At 39.8% G+C, this 21,677-nt stretch overlaps 1 protein-coding gene across 3 annotated transcripts in view; it reads left to right on the forward strand.

Annotated features, from left to right (window-relative positions):
* The window catches only part of FCHSD2 (FCH and double SH3 domains 2), a 163,648-nt gene extending 146,596 nt beyond the window's left edge, over positions 1–17,052 (forward strand). For all 3 annotated transcript variants that reach the window (XM_052812828.1, XM_052812830.1, XM_052812829.1), the window contains 8 exons: positions 4,863–5,024; positions 9,549–9,683; positions 10,505–10,588; positions 10,721–10,898; positions 11,262–11,482; positions 12,479–12,608; positions 12,749–12,831; positions 14,780–17,052. In XM_052812828.1, coding sequence (XP_052668788.1) covers positions 4,863–5,024; positions 9,549–9,683; positions 10,505–10,588; positions 10,721–10,898; positions 11,262–11,482; positions 12,479–12,608; positions 12,749–12,831; positions 14,780–14,863 — 1,077 coding nt within the window. In that variant the 3' untranslated portion in view covers positions 14,864–17,052. The remainder of the gene's footprint in view (positions 1–4,862; positions 5,025–9,548; positions 9,684–10,504; positions 10,589–10,720; positions 10,899–11,261; positions 11,483–12,478; positions 12,609–12,748; positions 12,832–14,779) is intronic.
* The last annotated feature ends 4,625 nt before the right edge of the window (positions 17,053–21,677 follow it).

The raw sequence follows: 21,677 nt of genomic DNA on the forward strand, positions 1-21,677 counted from the left end.
TTGTAACCGAGGTGTTTGTGGGATGTAAATGAACACTTGGTTTCTTATAGGCCCTTTTCTTTCTGGGAACAGAGAGCAGCTATGTAATGTATTCTGGCTGGTTTTAATTTCCATGTTGTTTATCTTCATCTTGTGCAAGCTGTAGGTCTAAAGCCTTTGTTTAATTAAGACTGGAACAGTAAATAAACAAAACTATGCCTTCTTCCATGTAGAGCAACGATAGGTATGTGAGAAACAGATAACAATATTTATATTTTTTACAACTTCGGAGTTTTTTCCTTTCATCTTCTTATAACCTACCATCAGCTAAGGCAAAAGAACAGCCCAGAGAAGCAGGAACCACCCAGAACGCTGTTTGTAAACTTTGTGGGTGGCTGATGGTTTTTAAATCCGTGTAAAGATATCCCAGTCCTTAGCTATTAAATAGTAATTGATAAGTAGTAATTGTAAATAGCAATTTCACTATTAAATAGGAAAATATTTGTTCTTCAGTGAGACTTAATAACAATGAAATTTGGGCAGCACCCAGATTTTGGAGCGAGTGCTGGATTCCAGCATTCCTGTGCTTTCAAAACTCAGCTGCTGTCCTGGAGATACTTAGTATTGCTGGGAATATAAGTGGTTACTTGATATAAAATTTTTTCAAGTCTGTGAGCTTCTGTCAGCGGAGGTCACTCAGTCGGGAAGTGCAGCATGTGTGTCTGCTAGCATCCCATTTTGTTGAGAGAGAAAATCAATGATTAAAGCATTGTTTAGTTTTTAATTTGAAATATATGATCTTTTTGAGGGAACAAGGCTTTGAGAGCAAGTGCATCCTTTAAGGGTATTGTAGTCTTGTGTGGTTCTGCAACGTAAGGCAAATCTGTGATTTGTCAGAAAGTACACCATGTCTCTTCCTATTTCAATGCATCACTTTCTGGCTACTTTCCCACATCAAAAACTGAAAAAAGACTGGGCAAGCTGAAGTTGCATCCTTTGTGCGAGGTGGGTCCCTCCTTGATGAAGTCAGGACTCCAGCTTGCAGAAACCTCACCTTCCAAAGGGAAGAGCCTACCTTGTGTCTGGGTACACATACAGAAAAGCTTGTTGCATGACTTGATGCTGGTGAAAACACCAATATTTCCTCCGGGTGATCCCTTGTTTCCCTCTTACTCAACATTTTATTCTGGCTTAATGAAAGCATCAAACCCCACCTAACTTAGACATAGTGACATTTGAATGAAGCGCTTGTATTTTTAAATATGTAGCTGTTCCTGTGTGAGAAGCAGAATAAAGTTATACTACTGTCTGGTTTTTTGGTGTTTTGGTTTTTTTTTCATGTAAGTAGGAAGCTGTTAACCCTGGTCTACCAGTATAATTATTTGGGTAAAAGTATTTATGTATGCTTGTAAACAGCGTTATACATCTTTCAAGTGCAGGCCTGACCTAATACTGTAACTACTTTTATGGCTTGTCTGCAATGGAATGAAGCTCAAAACATTTGTGGTTTGGAGCAAACATTTGTTGAATATTAAGACTACTATGCATAAATAGAGTGGGGTAACTCGATTGGATTTGCTGGGTACCTTGAATTACAAACTCTTGTCTGACCCTTAGCAAGTACAGTCAAGGATCTTGGAGCAGCTTGTTTATTTTAGCTAACAAGTTTGCACAAACAACATGGTTTACAGCAGACTGAGTACTAATATGAACTACAAATGTTTATAGCATGCCTAGACTAATGTTTATTGCTGTTGCATAACTCAAGCTAATTGGAAATTGCATAACAAGGTAAAACAGCAAAACAACTAGGCTGATCATTTCCTAGGCAACTCTGGTTGAAGGCATATGGAAAGTCCTCGTAATATAATGTAAGAATATAAGGACAAATTAGGGGATAGCTACTTTACTCCACAGGTATATATAAACACGGAGGTACCTCAGCTCGGTAACATGATAAAATGGGGACTTTCTCATTAACAGGCTAAAGCAAATGACTTGCATTGACCTGCATTAAGTCAATCTATCCCAGTTTCAAAAAAACCAATAAAAGGATGTGTTCACCAAAGCCGCTAACCCACCTATGCCCTGCCACAGTCACAAATCAACCCCATATGAATCAATTGCCTTTGAGGAGGTTGTTCTCACACTACAGCTGTCTGCATCTGCATGTTAATGTGCAGCTGCCAAGGTAGGAGCTGACCATGCTCCAGCATCGTGCCAGCAGGTAGTTCATCTTGGGTGTAGGAGCACCCAAATGAGAGGCAGGATCAGTGCTCGTCTTCAGTGGGTGCTGTAGAGCCACTCATCTCCCCTTCTTTCAAAGCAGATGTGGTTAGAAAGTGGTTTTGTTCAAAATCTTGAATACTTATTAACAGGAGAGAGGTGTGTTCACGCGCAGGAATTGGCATCCCTGGATTCAGCTTTTTTGGTGCAACCCTTCTGTGCTAAGATCTTTGGTTTGAAAGTGTTTAGCTTGATACCGTGAGAAATCCACTTCTCAATTTGATAAGTGCTCCTAAAACAAATTTGTCCAAAGAAAAGGTTAATGTTTAATTAAAATTATTATTGTTTCCATGTTCTTATAGCTTTAAAATATACAAACTAATGTAAGTAGGGGCAAAAGGAAAAAAACTAAGTGAGAGGTATTGCCTTTTAAGACCAGTAAAGGGATAAAATCCCTACTCCATTCGCCCCTGGAACTCAAAGCTCTAACAGCATCTAACGCTTCTGATTTCAGACCTTCTCATAGGTATTGCTTTTGTAAATATTTACAAATTTCAGGTTGAATCTTGGGCCATACTAACTTACAAGGTTTTCAGAAGATGCTTGATGCCGCATTTGAATTGAAAGGATCTGCCTTTCAAATGTAAATGCTGATGTGTGGATTGATCTTTGGACTTTTTATTCTTTTTAAATCAGTATTTTCTGAATCTTGACTGAAGTAGTGTGATGCATATTCGTATATTTTACTTTTTTCCTCATTTTCCCGGCTATATGAACAGTATTTATGGTACCTGTTAATCATTCACCTGAAGACCACTTGCAAGGAGAAGTGGAAAACTTCACTTGGCTAAGTCGCTTTGGCTTTTCCCGTGGGAAATACTTCTCAAACTTGTCCAATCTTTCAGTCTCCATACCTAATTATGTGGGAGAGTGCGTGCATGCAGCTGTACCCATATGAAGATACATTTCACATAATAAATTTTACTCTAATAACTTACCTGCTTTTTAAAAATCACATTTCTTCTAAACATAATTAAAAATAATATCTCTCAAAAGTAGTTTCATTGTTTGAAACAGGCTTAAAGTCACCTTTGCAAATAGTTTTAAAATGAAAATGGATCCATGTTTGGGGGTTTAGCTGTATGAAAGTTATAGTCATTTATTTTCTGACTTATCTTCTTAATAGAAAGATAATAATCAAGTGTAGCAGCATGTCAAAAACAAGAAAAATACCAGTATCATTTCAGCTCAACACAAAATTTTGTATATAGTAAGGATATGCATAAGAGAGATAAAAATCTATGTAGCACCAATTGGCATTTTAATTCACTGTACATACATTCTTGCATAGTCTACTGTGCTTCAGCCACTACAGAAAACATAATTTCCCTCTAATTTTTGCTTAGACCCATCTATTTTTGCTGGTTTTGCTTGGTTTCCCAGTGCCACTGACAACTTGATGCGTAAATACAGGCAGAGATGCTGAAGTAAGGTGCTTCTGATCCCCATGGAAGGGGCTGGAAGGGTGAGAACGGAGATGAAACTTTGCTGCTTGCACAGTAACTTGCTAAGAATGAACAATGCTGTGAAAGGAAATGCAGGAAAAACTCCAGGGCAGTTCAGTGGGTTTCTGTTGTTGCCTCCATCAGTGACTCACTGAAGGACCTTTGGTAAATCACTTGATTTTTTTGTTCCTCTGGTGAGCAAGTGCAACAGGATGATTGTGATCGGGCTGGACTGGACATAAATATCCTCGATTTTATTCCTAGGTTTGCCCCTACTTCTTGATGTGATCTTTGAAATTCTGGTTTTGTTTTCTTGAAATTCTGCTTTTCTTGAAATTCTGAATTTTGCATTTCTTGAACTCCCGAATTTCTTCATGCTACTTTTTCCATTTCTTCTGTTTAGACTGTTAAATAATTTGGATCAGGGTGGTGGTTTGCCATGAATTTGTTAAAGTCTTGGCTCCATCGGCCAGAAAGCGTGCCAGGATGCTGAAGTGAACCCAGCTGTCAGAAAACCTAAATTTTCATTCTGTTCTAAAGACAAAAATCATGAAACTGTTTGTTGAAGTGTGATATTTATTCGATTTTGGAATTATTAGGGTATTCCATTTCCATAACGAATAAGCTTCCTGTGATCTCTGGCAAGTGCTGATGGAAAATAGCCTCTTTTGGGGGGTTGGGGGGTTTGTGTGTGTTTATCGCATCAGATTTATTTGTGTATCACATCCAGTTTAGTCACCAGCCAAAAGAGCATCCAGGGCCTGCAGCCCAGGAGTATTCCTGATTTTAAAAATACTGTGAAGCACTGGGTTTTGTCTGGGTTTTTGCACTTTGAAACTAATCTAAACTAACCGACCACTAGAATATATGAATAGAAAGTTAGCATAAACTAATAGATGTTATTTTAAAAACACCAGCTTGTGAAATTGGCTGTGCCTGTAGTTTTACATCTCTAGAAAACCATTCCCTGTCTCTTGGCTCACACCACATTCCTGCAGGCAAGGAAATGAAGAACTGGACTTGTTTCCGCATGGAGCAGCTTTCGGAGCCACCTGAGTAATTTGCGGATCAGGAAATAACGCATTTGAATCGTGGCAAGGAGTGAAATGTAATCTTGAAAGAATTCTGACCTGTGCATGTTTATTTTCTCAGATAATTAAGCTGAAAGCAGAAGCCCGTCTCGATCTGCTGAAGCAGATCGGTGTGTCCGTGGATACTTGGCTAAAAAGCGCCATGAACCAAGTGATGGAGGAACTGGAAAACGAACGCTGGGCCAGCCTGCCTTCAGTAACCAACAACGGCTCTTCACACCTGGTACGGTTTCCAACATGTAAACCTCACCTCGTCTCCACGTGGTTCTTTCCTAGTAGCAACTCCTACCTTAATATTGACTATAACACAAAATTGGTAATATTTGGTTGTTAGCTAGCTGGAAGAATCTTGTAGCTTTACATGGCTGAAGCATGCGTCTGAATTTCATGAAAAAGACCAAACAACAACAACAACAAAAAAAGGATTTCTGGGTTCTGTTGCTGAGTTTACTTTAGATTGATTTTTCTGACCTTGGATAAGTGCCATAACATTTATTTGCCATCTCCTGAAAAGAAAAATGTCTGCATGTTTCTTTGAAGTTTCATTAATAGTTTACGATGTTATCTGAGATACTTGGATGAAAGGCTTTATTCTTCCAAATTGTCGTCCCCCCTGAAGAATGAAGTGTTTCAAAATAAATAGTGATGGCTGAATCGAACAGCTGCTTGAGTGAAGAAACCCTGCTCAGAAAGGAGGAACTGCTAAAAGAGCTCATAAAGCTCATAATACCCCCCCCCTTTTTTTTTTTTTTTTTTTAATCCCCCTACATGGCACGCGATGCTGAGCTGTCACCTTTGGCAGTAAAACTAACCAATCTGTTGCTCTTCACCGGTGACCAACTGAAATAAAATTCCTGAAGGTTTGGTCAGTTTGCCTCAAATTTTGAAATCTCTGTGCATGTTTATATATTTACTATTTAACAAAATTCAGAGGCTTTTATAAAGTCTCAATTTGCATGTGGATACTTTCCTAACTATAGTCTTCATACACTATTAAAATTACTTCATTTACACTTTCTTTTTAATCTTAAATGCTTTGGACAGCTAGAATATATCTTCTGTATAACAAAGCTTTCAGGGGGCATGGGGATGTGGTTTTTCATTGCATTGCAAATGATTTGGAGAATGGCTTGCTTTCGCTGACCACTTAAGAGAAACAAAATCTCCATTTCAGCAAGTATGTGCTATCTACACACAAAAAATCCTGCTCATTCCTGTTTCTTCATGCTTTTCTACTTCTTTATTGTTTTCTTGGTAATGTGGCAAACACTTAGAGGGAAAGGTTTTTTTCGATGTACAGCTATTTTCATCTGTGTCAACTTTAGTTCAGAAAAGTGAGTGAGCACTGAATAGAGTCTCCACAAATCCTGAGACTCCTGAATTCACTCTTTGCTTTCTTCAGGGTGTTAAGATGTTTCTTCTAGGACATTGCACGCAGAGCTCAAACACGTTGACAGTGATTTGCAGTAAAGGTTGTTATAATCACTGCTCTGCAGGCTTTATTCTCGTGGTTAGTAGTATAATTAGAGATTACAGTTGTTGTATGCAGATCCAGGCTTCAGCCTTCCCAAATCCCAAAGGAGTTCTTGTGCCGAGTTTCATTTCATATCCTTTCTAGCCGGGATAGATGAGGATGAGGATATGTTACATAGCTGTGTTTAACAGTGTTTTTTTCCCTTTGTTCTTGTACTCCACCTCCTTTAACTTCCCGCTGTGCGTGTTGGATTGTGCCCAGTACCTTGTTCTCTGTTTCATCGGACATGCCAACACTTGGCCCTGGAGCCAAACCCCGTGCTAGTCCCTGGTGAGCCAGCAGATGCCACAGTGTGGGAGGTTAAACTCTGATTCTTATTTTTCCCCTTTTACACTTACGTACACTCCCATATAAAAAAAGGCACTGTTGACCTTGGCAGGCCAGATGAGGACAGCCCATAGATGGAATTCTTAGAACTGTTACCGAAATTACGCTGCTTGCAGTTATTAGAACAATTACTGCAGCATATAGCAAGCAGCACTTTCACTTCATCCTTGAAGAGCAGGCAGTGTTTAATGTTCAGAAACCAGCTATCTGCCATCCTTACGTTGTGCACACCTTTGCTTTTTGTGCCAGTATTGTCATGACATAATTTATTCAGCAAAGCTCTTGATACATTTTCTTTTAAAGAGCTAAAAAGAAGAAAACAACATTGATGCGTTGATACCACTGTATTTATTTAACCTATTATGGTAATGTAATGAGCTGAAGGAGTTAATATCCCGTCACCTATCCAGTTGGCTGACTTTCTGATGTAATGATGAAATGCATAATCTTGGAGGGAATACATTTTTTTTTTCCAGTGTACATGCCCCCAAAAAGTTAACCGTCATTTTGAATTTTAATGTCGCCTGAAAAACGTATGCAGTGCCTATGCTGCGTACAACAAATATGTTGTAAACACTGTGTAATTTACTCAAAAAAGGAAGAGAGAATAATGTCTTTATGGGTTTTGTGTTTTGTTTTGTATTTGCTGGGACTTCAAGCAGTACAATTACAAGAAAGGTTTGTACAGTAGAAGTACAGTATTGCAGAGTTAGAAATAAAGTTTGCAGTTGGTACGTTTACTGTGAACATGAAAATGGATGCTTTTAACTGTACGGGGATATAGCATCTTTTATTTGTAAAAGGTTATAGCATCTTTCAACTATTAGGTTACTGGTTCATATTCAAGCCTGATTGTCATCTGATACCAGTAACCTGTGCAAAACAAATTGTGGTTTCAGTCCCTAAATGCACATATTGCAGACTGCCTCTGACTGATCAATACCTTTGGGTGCTCCGGCGGACCGCTTTGTTAGTGAATTGGCAGGAAATTTTAGCCTTTTTTAGCTCCTACAGGTCATACAGCCAAATCAGACTGGAGGTGGTTTAGTATAAATGTGTTCTCTGTTGTTGCCAGGGTGTCTGCGTTTCTGAGGACAAAAAAAAAAGGGCTCTTGGTATTCTTTTTGGTATCGAATCTCTTTTGTGTAGGATATACAACAAAACAAGGCCTATATAGATATATATTTGTATACCTTTTTTCATATGTATGTCACCTTCTTACCTGCATTTATTCTTGTATTCGCTGTCTGTTACATACCTTCAGTATAATTGTGGCTGATGTATTTATTCTTTGCTTACACTGTCTTTCATTACCAGACTTCGTAGAAAGATGAGCTTTATGAAACAAACTGCTAAGTTTTCTGTGTCATTAATGCTGTTTTCCTTCTATGTGCCTACTTTGCAAACGATTCTATTCAAGGAGTTTGAGCAGCCCACACACTGAAAATTAAAATGTATTTTTCCTCCTCACGTTAGAAAACCAGGACCAGATGTTTTATGAACGAGTCCTTCTAGACATGATACACGAATTTCCATGATGTTTCATGTGGCTGTCAGCTGAATGTCAGCTTTGGCTGCTGGGACATAGACCATGCACAGCAAAAGGCAGTTAGAAACTGGAGGGGGAAACCTTAAATTTGCCGTAATTTATAGTTGGTTGGTAATATATCAAAGCATTAGCTAGGCAGGACAGTGATTTTTTTTGTTACCGCAACATCCATGAACGCATTTAAATAGCAAAGGATGCAAACTGCACTTGAATGAAAATGAGTGGAGAAAAAAATCATATGAATTACAAGGATGTAGTCTAGAAATCGTAACATAAAAATTAATATAAGTCATAAAATGATGAAGCTTTGTGCTCTTCTACTCCAGGTCTAGAAGAAGAAAGATGTTACAGAGCAGAGGTATGGAGACAGCTGGTTTAGGGAGCATGCACAGTGCCTTGTTGGTCTCTTTGTTGATTTATCAGCCCTTTAGTTTTCATGAGGAATACCAAATTCACTCCCAAACTGAAAGGAATAAGTACAGGGAAGATGGCAAATGTGTAACAGTGTTGCCTTTGATTTGAAGGACTTGCCTATTTTCACATGAGATAAAGTGTTTATTCAAAATTTAATCCAGGCACAGGGCCAAAGCACAGCTCATGTCAGTGTTGCCCAAACTACATTTATAGAAACTTGTATTTTTCCAGTGTATTGACTTCAGGTTTTATTTAGACTTTTATAGCTAGTTTTTAGTAATCATTCTTTCTCTAAGGATTTGTTTGTGTTTTGTTTTTTTTTTTTATAAACTGGAGCAAATCTATTGTGAAGAATACACCAGCTGGAAGGCTGATATTTTTTTAATTATTTTTTCAAGTTTAAGTATTTCCACTGCAGTTTCATTTCATAACTCGTGGTCACAGGTACATTAATCTTTTAGTAGCATAAATTCTCAGTAAGTGACTCTTTTTTCCATTCAAGTATTTGCTATGCCTCTGAAAAGGCATCTCCAAAGTACATTAGTCACTGTTTCACAGCTTATTTGAAAAATAGATGAATGTCCAGCAGTTGAGTTGGAGCTTCCAAAATCTTCTACAGTTCTTTTTAAAGTCCACAGGCCTGTGATTGAATGAAGAAGTACAGCTGAGTTAAGCAAAGATGTAATTTGGTGACAGCTCTTATTCTTTTGCTTCCCTGTATTTCCTTTGTTTGATGGCTGCTTTCCTGGTGTTACATGAGAATAGTATGTTGAATATTATTTAGTCTTTATTTTTGTCCAGTTTCAATAATCGTAAGTAGTAAAAAAACCACACTGAAGAATATTGATCAATTAATTTTTATTGTTATTTCTTCACTTATTTTTATTTGATAGTATAATGCCAAATTTAATTTGTTTTAATAGATTAATGCTGATGCAGAAAAGGAAGAAGGTGAAGAGTTTGAAGACAGCATGGATGTTTTTGATGACAGTAGTTCTAGTCCTTCTGGTACTCTAAGAAATTATCCTCTCACCTGCAAAGTTGTTTATTCATATAAGGTTTGTGATTTTTTTTTTTTTTTAAATTTGATTAGCAAAATGAATTATGCAACAAACAAGTAATAGATGTAACTGTTCTGTGGGAATTTGGGGTAGAATGTCAGCATTTGGCTCAATAATGGTGCACATTAAATGTATCTAAGATCTAGTTTTGAAAAACTGCAGCAGTGTGAAATCCATGTCACTGTGAAACACATTTAAACTGCAGTTCAGCAGAGTACTGAAGTCTGTGCATGAATTGTAGAGGTGTCTCTGTCTGGCTTCAGGGAGACCAGTTGTGTGCCTGCCATTAGAAGATGTTCTAATTTTTGTTGCTGAGCCGGTGTGGCTATATTAGAAACGCCTTCTCGGTGTTAGGCATGCTTGTATGCTGTACGACAAAGCTCTTCTTTGTACTATAATAGTGAAACCACCATTCATGAGTCAAAGCTTTGCTGACAAACTGCATTCATGCTCTTTACTTCTGCTAGCGCTGCTAGGTCAGCTGTAAATCACACCACTGCGGTAGCTGAAGCCAGTGGCCGATGTAGTCTTAGAGTAGGGAGTAATTAGGGTTTCAAAAGTAAATAGGGTTCGACATGCTGGGTGGTATTCAGGGTGCTTCCATCTATCCTCTTGAGTGAAAAAGGGTCTTGTGAATGTCAGCAGGTATACAGAAGAACCCTTATTAATACATTTCAAAGTATGCTACATCATAAAATTTTCAATTTTTTAAAAATCATAAGTTTTAGTAAAAGTCTGGATGAGAATGTTCTTTACGCTGCCTGTCCCGTGCACCTGAAAACACTTTTATTTTCTAATCTTCCTGTTATATACTTCAGGCTTCTCAGCCAGATGAATTGACCATAGAGGAACATGAGGTATTGGAGGTTATTGAAGATGGAGATATGGAAGACTGGGTAAAGGTACCATTTTTCTGAGATTGTTTTCTTTTCACTATCACTTTTAGAAATAGAACTTGGAACGGGAGAAAGTATTTGGATTATTTTCATAGTAGTATGCAAAAGCAGAGCATCTTTTATGTCATTTACTTACAGGCACGAAATAAAGCGGGTCAAGTGGGTTATGTGCCAGAGAAGTACCTGCAGTTCCCGACATCCAGCAGTCTGCTGAGTATGCTACAGTCCCTTGCGGCACTGGATAGTCGATCACACACCTCAAATAACTCCACTGAGGCCGACTTAGTCTCAGGCAGCCTGAATGGAGACTCCAGTGGTAAATACCAATAAACAAATAAATAGTGTATTAAGCTTGTTCTCAAAAGCATTCTGCATATCGAGTTTGGATGTCACACATGAGAATTTCTCATATTTGACCTGTAACTGAGTACAAATGTTCTCAATAATTATCTATCTGATACCAAATCTGTGTAATGTACCTGCCTATCTCATAGAGTTGAGATTAGCTAAAATTAAGGAAAACTGAAATAATTTGACTCAGCAATTATAGGATTATAGAATCATTTAGGTTAGAAAAGACCTTTAAGATCGAGTCCAACCGTACAAGTATGTATAGTACCTATTATTTTTTTTAAGCTCATGCCAATTACACTGGTTTTTTTCCTCTTCCATTCTTCAGTCTGTTTTGTAAAAGCACTTTATGATTACGAGGGCCAGACAGATGATGAGCTGTCCTTCCCAGAAGGAGCGATCATCCGCATCTTGAACAAGGAAAATCAGGATGATGATGGCTTTTGGGAAGGAGAATTCAATGGACGCATTGGGGTGTTCCCATCAGTATTAGTTGAAGAGCTTACGGCCTCAGAAAATGGAGAGACTCAGTGGATTGGAGATATTCAGGTATGTAAAGAGTTGAGGTGCTAGCTTGCACATATGATATTACATTGTGAGGGCAATTTTGCCAGGCTGCAAAGATCTGCTACTACTTTAGAGGGAAAAAAAAATCAGAACCAATTTAAGGAAAAAAAAAAACCAAACCAACTCTGAGTGCTTACCTTTTAGTTTCTTACCCAGCCTAATAATTATCAGCTGATATATTTTGGCAAAACTAACACATTTGTGAATAAAGGCAAGTATTTGGGTAGAAAGGAAATGAACCAAAGGAGAAAATTCACAGTCTACTTCCTGTAATTAATTTATGGCATAGACTGAGACATCAAACAGAACCTGGCAAAAAGAGAATTACAGGCTCTCTCAGCCCTAATTTAATGTTTTCATACTTAAATCTGTTCTGTATCCTCTCAATTTTTGAAGGGCAGAATACTGCCGAATATTGTATTACAGTAATTTTTGCAGAAACGTCCTCATTCCAGTATAGTTCTGTAATCCTTGTATCATACTAGAAAGTCAGACACATTCTCATGTGTAATCGTGGTGCTAGAAAGTGGACTTCTATGTTTCCTACAAAGTAATTTCTCCAGTATTTTTATTCTTTGATTTGAAAAGACCATGAAAATTTAACATTGAAATGATATATATGTAACTGAATTGGGATAAAACTCACTATCTTAATGCTTTTGTGTAAATATAAGTGGAGGCACACACTTGGCCAATTGACTTTTTTCAAATAACCTTCAAAAAGTCTGTCTAAATTATCTGGGAGAGGATGAAAATTTCTGCTCAGTGGCAACCTATGATTTAAAAAAAATATAATCACTGTTGGATAGCTTGGCTTTCCTTCCCAAACGTACCAGACAGCACTTTTGACAGATAGTTTTTCTCCAGATGAAAGTTCCTAGCACCCTGATGTGTCACAGAACTTGCTGCACCTCGGTGTGTACTTAAAAACCGTTGAGGAGTAAGGCTTTCTGCAGCCCCTGTCTTTTTTTAACACAGGTATCCCCAACTCCGAAGCCTAATAATGCCCTTCCACCGCTGCCACTGTATGACCAGCCTCCCACTAGTCCCTACCACAGTCCGGATAAAAGAGGTTCTCAGTACTTCCCCAGATCACCGTCAACTAACGGTAAGAAATTCTGTGATAGCTAAATGTTTAATTTAGAATGTTCACATTTCAGTGGCGGGCGGGAAGCTTTTTTGCAACACAGAGTTAATTCAGCAATACTGAGTGGCTTGTTTGTGATGGGTTGTTGCTTACTCCTTCAGAAAACAGCTTCAGTTCAGAGTCCCCTGCATTCTCACAGCCTCCGCGAATTCCTCCGGAAACTTCATATGGCAAACTGCGACCTGTAAGTTAAAACCAAATACTGTTGTTTTTATTGATGCTACAAAGTCATAAGGCCAAACCTAGGTAAATCAGGATAGATACATTCAAAGCAGGGTGGTGATAGAGCACCTGATGATTTGGCGCTCTGTGTTCTGCAAATCCAATTAACTACGTATAAAAAAAATGCGGTATCTCAGATGAATGGCACGAGGAAAGGTCTGTTCACTCCCCTTTGATAATACCATAGATGTGTCAAAAAGCTATAGAACGTGAGAGCTATTTGAGATTAAGTGAACACTAGAACAAAACAAAGCTGCACTTGTTTAAATAGTAAGTCACTGTATTTAAAGATGACCTTGAATCTTATCCGTCCCCTATGCTTCATCTAACCTGCCCTCCTGTATCTGCCTTCAGAGATGTAATACCTGCATGTCTCTGTGTGAGGCATATGAATCATGAAATCTAACCTGGGAGGCAATTACATCTATAATGATAGTAAAATAGATGTTAGTCAAAAAACTTACACTGCCTTTTCAGGCACTAGGAGGTTTTTTCTGTTCTTGCCACATGTAATAACCCCTAAACAGAACTAAAAAAGAGGTGGCGAATAAATGCCAGAACAGTTTAATGATATGATTTGTACAACTGCTTCTTCTCCGCTGTGCTGGCAGACAAATCTGTTTGCCAGCAGTTTGACGTAATATGCAGTCCTTGGGACTCTGTTGCATTTAGTATTACATTTATTTCCAAACCCCTTGATTTAAGAGTTTTGGATTAAAAGTTCTTGACAATAAGATCTATATATTTTGTGATGTTTTTGCTGCCTAGAAAGAGGGATTTTGCCAGAAAAGGAAAGGAAGAATTTAATCGTTTAGAACTTGCAAAATCCATCTCCTCGGATTAACTTTGAAATCAAGTTTTGGGGGTTTCAAAGTCCTAAACCAAATCATATTAAGATGTAACTTCTGTATTTTCCTGGCATTCTCAATGAATGAGGTTGCAGAAAAAGAGCATTTTTGGATATTCAGAAATTATATTCTGAATATTCCAGTAGTCAGTGAGTTAGCCTTATTCCTTGACATAGGCAAGGCAGAGGTAGTACTGCATCGTTAAGTATTTAAGTATTGAACAGAGAAGTTCCACGTTGTCTTATTCCCGTGTAAAAACACACTGATTCAGCTTTTCCATTTTGTAGATTTATGTTTTCTTCACGAGTTTCTTGCCATTTACTGTCTTTTCAAGATAATACTACAGTGTCAGGCCTTAATTGAAAGGATTTCTGTCAGTATTGCATTTTGAATACGCCTGGTTTGAAAATATTGTGAAGTTTGTTATGGTATTGCTCCACAATTCATGTTTTCCATAGCAAGTCGCTCTGGTATATTCTGAAATCATGTGATAAAAACCCTGCTTCATGAAATGCTGTTAGTGCTTAAGGTAATCTCTATCAGGAGCATGAATAACTTTATTGATGTGGCAGAGTGTAAAAATAGCATCAGATTTCAGCTGTATATTGTTCAGGTCAGTGATTGATTAAATATGAGTAAGCCACATAGATGCAACAAAGCATTCTTGTAGTTTCCAGTCCATGTAAGTTCCAGGCAAGGGCGTCAGCAGATTTCAGCATTTGGTGTAAAGTCCAAAGTCTGTCCCAGGTTTACATACCAGATTATCCACGGGTACAGGCAGAATAGATAAGTTATTTCACTCTGTGTGTTTGCCCCGTCATGACTGCTAGTCATCCTGGAGAATAATCACCTGAGAGTGGTGACAGGTTATAAGGAGGAGCCTTGATGGCTTAATTGGAGACTGCTGGACCTGAATTCAGCTGGTTACTCATTGTAGTTCTGTTGATCTCAATATATTTGCATTATCTTGAGGTATGAGCCCAAAGTTGCAGTTTTAGTCTATACAAATTCTGAAATTTTGACAGTTTTCTGATAGTTACAGGCTGGTTCTGGCTGTTGCAGGTGCGAGCAGCTCCACCGCCCCCTACACAGCATCATCGCCGGACAACAGAGAAGATAGAGGACGTGGAAATTACTCTGGTGTAATGATTGGACTAGTTAAGTAGTAGTGCTACAATCAAGACCAAACGCGGTATTTGGTCAATCTCGTTTTTAGGCACCTTTGCATGATGAAGACTTTTACTATAGAGCAAGAGATAGGGAGGATTTTATGTGACAGTGACATGGCGGATTCCTTCCCACAGTCATGAATATTTTGTGCCTTTTTTTTGGTTTGATTTATATACATCATTCTTCCTCTCTTAGCACAAACCAAGACCGGCCAAACAGCGAGCAGAGGAATTGCCTTGGAGCAGGTTTCTCTCTTGGCTGAAGATGGTCAATTTTTGTACGGAGGCTGAGGAAAGAGCCTCATTCATGCAACTTAGTCATAGCATACTTCGATCACGTGCATTAGTACAGTATATTACTGTTGCCATAGGAATGTGTTAAAGATTGTCAATTCTTCAAGTAGCATTACTTGTCTGATTAGGTATTAATCAGATCTTGTGGAATGAAAAAGGGAACTGAAAAATAAGTATAAGGAGAGGCTGGCTCCTCTTTAATCCCCTTGCAGAAAGGAAGAAACCGGAAAATAATCTTATAGATAAGGAAAACTGATGCAGATCATATGGCGTTAATTACATTAATGCACACCTCTTCAATAATTAACAGTTAAACTGTTATGTTCTTTGTATTAATATTTATGCAGTACATTTAGTAATAGAGTATCTAATATGGAGGTGCTGAATTAGTAGCAACATCTTGTTCCATAGCATAAACCAACTGGTAGAAAAGTAAGTGAGATTTTGTCTAGATCTGGAAATTGAGCTTCATTTTTTTCTTAGCAGATTTTGGGGGTTTTGGTTTTTTTTTTAAAGTATTTGGGTCACTCTTATCCCAGTTATTGCCGTGTACTTTATTATCCAACATTAGCAGTGTATCTTTGTCATCAAAACATCTGGCTAGAGTTAGAAGTTACATTTAGAGTATTTACATGCATTATTTAGTTTTTGCATTGGATGGTCCTGTAGCATTTTCCCATGCGAAGCCCGTTAACTAGCCAAAGCCGGAGAGCCAGGAAAAGCTCTGGTTTCTGCGAAGCCTTCAGCCCGCCTTTGTGGCCAAGACTATGGTCTCAAATTACTCTTAGGCAATAAATAGAGAGTGAAGGAATTTCAAAACTAATTTTCAATCGGAGATCTCTGAAAAGGGAGCTTTTTGTTGTTGTTGTTTCAAAGAAAAGGACAGAGGATATTCTGAGGTTTAACGTGGAGAGAAATGGTCAGAGGAAAGGGAAAAACTGGATGAAAACAGGTTTTTCTTTGTGTACTTAGTAAATTATTTTCAGCAAATCTCCGTCAGGTCAAAGTTTCAGTTAAAAGGCATCACAGGGTTGGTTTTTTTGAGCTGTTATATGGGTTCTATTGAACGTGCTCTTATGTCGTCTTTTTTTTTTTTTTCTAAGCCAGTAAGTTTTCTACTTTTAGTTTACTAACAAGGGCTATTTTTTGAGGCTGCATTTACAAAAAAAAAAAAAAAATCATCTAACAAGATTTTATCATAAACTTTGCACATACTTGTAAATCCCAACCCAAGCTGGGTCTCTGAGACATTTATGTTTGCCAATCTCCTTTCCCAGTGGGATCTTTAACCAAGAGTGGGGCTGTTTGAAGAAAACAATTCATGGATCAGTTATGAAATCGGTGACTGTCCAATGAAGTCTTTTCCATATTTTTCATTCTTTTGCACCTCTTGTCCTGTTGATCTGTTTGAGGTCTTTTTATGTGTTTATCAAACTTATTCTTAAGTTTAAAAAAAAAAAAGTTTTTAAAAAAGATTTAACTGTTTGCAAAAATTTTGAAAGCTTCACAATGCAGAAGAAAAGCAAGTATTGCCATAATGTTCATGTTCAATTTCTTTGGCCAGTTTTTCTGTGTCCTTCATACCTGGACTTTCAAAATTCAGAAAGTGTTATTTAAAGTCTCTTTAGTTGTATTTTAAAATATTTTCTGTAAGAGCTGCTAATTTTATTTAAAAAAAAAAAAAAAGAAAAGTTGTAAAAATATGCCTCCTTTTTAACTATGATTTCTTCATACAGGGCATGTATTCGACGTATCATCGTGTACAGCGTCAGTACACTGAAAGCATAGGTGCAAATGCTTTCTTTATATTGGCTGTAAAAAGTTTGTATTTATTATGTATAAAAAGTTGAATAATAAAAAAGTGGAACTAAATCCATGACGTTATCTTGATACAGACACCGCTGCTATGCCTGTGGCAAAATGTCGTTAGAAGATTTCGGTGTAGATCTGTGACTGTGGGAGAACCTGGCATTTGGGGATAAAAATGTACATTTTCTTGGGTATCATTTTTATGGTTTATGCTTTTACACAGAAATTTGAATCTCCTGCTCAGGAAAACACTTATGCCTGTACTTAAAGCGATCTTTAAATATCGCTTTAAGGTGGTATTTATATGAGGAACAAAACTATGCCAGAAATGAAGAGCCAGTAACAAAGCTCCAGTTATCAAAATAATTGCTTAATCGCCTTTATGCAATTAGGATAATTGCATAAAGAAAGCAAGGGAGAGTGATTGATAATAACTCTTCAGTGTGATTGTCCTTTAACAGGGTTGATTTGCCTAATTGTGTGAGGAGTATTTCCACTGCATCCCAAACTTCTCTAGCTTTAGGATCCCCATTTGCTCTGGGTTTCCATGTTGTATTTTCTTACCAGCACTCGGAAGCCACCGTCTGGTGACCAGCTCCTCGCTTGGCTAATTTCAGTTTCTCAAAGGCGAGTGCTTTTTACGTTAGGTGCTAAGTGATACGTGAGCTCTGCGTGCTGATTTCCTCCCGATTTTTGCTTTCAGCTGTTTGGAGTTGAGACTATTTTACCCTGTTTGAACACAGCTCGCTGCACGATCAGCCGCTGGGCATTGCCGCGGTGTTGGGTTAGATCTTTAATCTTTCATTTCCACTGTTCACACAGAACTGTTACACAGACTTTCATCATTATGTTTTTTTCCCCTGAGCTCCTGCAGCCTCTTCCTTTGAGAAATCCCATCTTCCCCTGCTTTTTATATGCATTCACGGTGCTCCTCCAGAAATTATTGTCCTGGCTTGCTGCTTTGACCACTTTGTCCTCTTAGCTTCTTGCTCGTTGCATGCCTTCTTTTCTCGCTGCATCACACACAAACGTCTTTGCTTGAGGTTCTTTTCACTGTCAGTATCGCTTATAAATGATGTTAATCCTTCAATCCACCAATGATGCCAGTTTTCATTTCTTCCATTTTTTAACAGGCCCCCTTCATGCCTCTACTTTTTCTCCTTCCCCCTCCCTTAAAAGCTGTGCTGTGACAAAACAAACCAAGCAGATAATGCCCGTTCAGCAGGTGTGCTGTGATTGCATCATTCTTGCCATTAACATGAGCATAACTTATTTCCATGAAAATCTCTTCACCCTGAAGTGCTTTCCCAACTGAGTGGCAAGCCCCCGTTGCTCCCGTTTGCCTGCAAGTGGGAGATGGCTGTGATTTTGACAGCACGCAGTGGCCATTTAGAGGCAAAAGTAAGGTGCTGAGGGAAAACAAAAGCTCCGTGGTTATATATTAGGCTTGGGATATTTAGAGAAGCGGTATGGGCAACTTGCCCAGCGCAGAGGTTGAAATGTTGGTCTCTGGAAGTCGGCAGTGGGACCATCGGTGGCTCCGTTAGAGCTGGGGTTTCCTCTGATGGCTCTGGTTCCCAGATTGTCGAAAAGGATAACGAGACTGAGATTCAACAGAAGTGGTGGGGGTAAATGATGTAATGTACCTCACTACAAATTAATTGTGCTGGGGTTTCTTTTTGTTTGGTTCATGGCAATATTAAAAGAAACCCAGGCACGTGGGTGAGTTCTCTTTCCCATATAGCACAAGCATCTCTCGCTGTTAATAGTGATTAAAAAGGAGAACAAAACCCCCACCTTCTTCTCCAAATAAAGGATCTTTTGCTTCTCCGCCTGTAAGGTGGAGGACTGGCTACTCTGCAACTTGCACTTTTTTCCTGCTTGCTCTTCCAGCAAGGTCCCTATAATTAATAACCTGCAAATCTCAGCACAGCAGAGGCAGGAGGAGCAGGAAATCTGCCTTAATCAGCCTTTCCTTCTCTTCAGTCTCCCAGGAAGCTTGGGAGGGAAGATGCTGCTGCCATGGGAAGAGTCCTGTCTCCCCACATTTTCTCCGTTTGCAGATCTGCTGCCCTACGTATAAATGATGGGAGGGAGTACGCTTCCCCCTTCTAGCCTACATCTGGCCGGCTCTCTTCAAGAGGTGAGCCTGGGGATACTGAGACCTCAGTTCAAGGCGCAGGGGGAGGTTGGAGAAAGCGAGGGGTAAAAGGGAAGAAAACTTAACTGAAGTCAGGGATGCAATGAGTGAGCCAATAAAAAATGCAGCTAGGAAAATGCTGACGTGCTTACTATACCAAGTAGTTTCCTACTCCGGGCATTACCCAGGAGGACTGAGGATTACCGATCTCAGGAGGGATCACTGTAGCAAGTGAGCCTCTGCATTGCAGGTCATTTCATCCAGAAAATAAAAGCACTGCAGTGATACCGGGGCTGGACTGGAGAAGGTAAGAAATCTCTGTGGTTAGTGGAGTTGAACACCAGACGTGCAGTGAATAACCACCCCTCTGTTGGCAGCAAGGAGAGGAGAATGATAACGGGTTTGCTTAAGTATAAGCGCAGTCGCTCACCATTTCAACACAGCAGCGTTTGTGTGTGGAGTCTGGGTACAATCGTATTTCAGCTGTACTTTCTTACACAAGCTGAAGAAAAACTGCAGGCAGCAGAGGCAGCATGTCGCCAGGCTGTCGTTTACCATGCTGGAATGTGTTCTATGTCCCGAGGGAAAACTCAGCCCTCCCCCCCTCAAAAATACACCCTGGAATTATTTTTTTCTGTAGTAGACCATGATTTAGTTTATATCACATACAGCAGACCCAGCAGGGGATAAAATTGAGATGGGCTGAGTGAAAGAAGTATCTCCTAGTAAATTATTAAAACTATTTCTTGTATACAGCCATCACTGAGTTTTCTGTCTAAGTGTATGGAGCTGCTTTGTTTGAAAGCTGATGAGATTGTTGTCTGGAAAAGGATCACAGAATCACAGAGTGGTTGAGGTCAGAAGGGACTTCTGGAGGTTGTCTGGTCCAACCCTCCATGCTCAAGCAGGGCCACCCAGAGCCGGTTGCCCAGGACCGTGCCCAGACGACATTTGAATATCTCCAAGGATGGAGACTCCACAACCTCCCTGGGCAACCTGTGCCAGTGCTTGGTCACCCTCATGGTGAAAAAGTGTTTCGTGATGTTCAGAGGGACCCTCCTGTGTTTCGGTTTGTGCCCATGGCCTCTGGTCCTGGCACTGGGCACCGCTGAGAAGAGCCTGGCTCCGTCCTCTTTGCACCCTCCCTTTGGGTATTTGTATACATTGATGAGATTCCCCGGAGCCTTCTCTTCTCCGGGCTGAAAATGCCTTTCTCTGTACTTCTCTGCATGCGCTCCCTGCAAAGAAGAGCTTTTAAATCAGCCAGAAACCTTTCAGAAAGCAAGCGCTGTGGACTTGGTGTTGTCTGTGGATCCCAGTTTGCTGCTTCAGCTGGTCTGGAGTCTCCGAGGTCCGACACAGAGAAGCTCTGTGTTGAACAGCACGTTAGATTGGGCGCTGTGCAGTCGCCACAGAGACTCAGAAGTGGGATTACAGGATCGAGGCTTCAAATTGTACCTCCTCAACGGTCCACAGAAAAAAATGTTCTGACATGGCCTTGTTTCTGTTCCCAAAAACGCTTTGGAAAAAAACACATACTATAGAGACTGGCTGCTTTGTACGTTGGAAGTGGCTTGTGGAGGCTTTCAAATCCCGAGTCCGGGCCACGTCACCAGTGAATGAGGCATGTTGCGGTGTCTGCCAGATCAGTTTGCAGCCCCATCTTGTTCCTTCTCCTCTTCCCGTTTCAAGTTTGCTCCCTGCAATCAATTTTCCAGCCTCTCGGCCTATTGCAAATGTGTTAAGCAGCGGTTCTTCCGCCACTTTGTTTAAAACCCTCTTTTGCTGTCTTCTGAATTTCACAGCCGGTATCTGAAGGGGACACGGTGGAGGAAGCAGGCCTGGCGATCTCCATCCAGCTCTATTGAGCAGGCATCGCCTCTCACGAAAACCGTCCCTCCTACTTGACAGCCTGGGCAGTGGCCAAGGATTAAATGCAAGTTAGAGAAAGCTTTGGGTTGTCTTACATCATTTCACCCAACAAAAACGTAACCACTTGAATGTCTTTTAAATGTTCTCCCGAGTCATCCAGTATTTGCTGTGAAGAACAGGAGACATGGGTAAGCTTGCCTTTTTAGTGCTTCACCTTCACCAGCAGAAGTAGAAGCTACTCAACCTCCGGTCTGGAAGCTGAGCTCCACGGGTGGTTTCCCCAGCTACTCCAGTTCTTCTTGCTCCTAAATACATCATATCAACAACGTGCTTGGATGCGGAACGGGCAGTGTAGATACCCACAGGTGGAGAAGAGACTGGGTCTCTTCCCAGTGCTCACTGGGAGAGAGCGTGCTGCTGAGGCTGGCGGTCAGGCTTGGATCGCCAGTACGCCCGTGTGTCGTCACACGGCTGAGAATGGCTCACGAATTACACGGTTACAATTCAACCCATGGGATTTCACTGCATGAGAATACACTATTTTACGTTGCATTCCGGATTTGCCGTGAGGAGAGAAACAAAATTAACCGCGTGCTTTGAAGGAAGAGGTCGGGCTGAGCGAGCAGCATTGCCAGTCCACACAAAAGTGGTCGTGGCTGTGGCACGAGTGAGCTGA

The sequence above is a fragment of the Harpia harpyja genome, chromosome 17, assembly GCF_026419915.1.
Source record: "Harpia harpyja isolate bHarHar1 chromosome 17, bHarHar1 primary haplotype, whole genome shotgun sequence".
NCBI classification, from domain to species: domain Eukaryota; kingdom Metazoa; phylum Chordata; class Aves; order Accipitriformes; family Accipitridae; genus Harpia; species Harpia harpyja.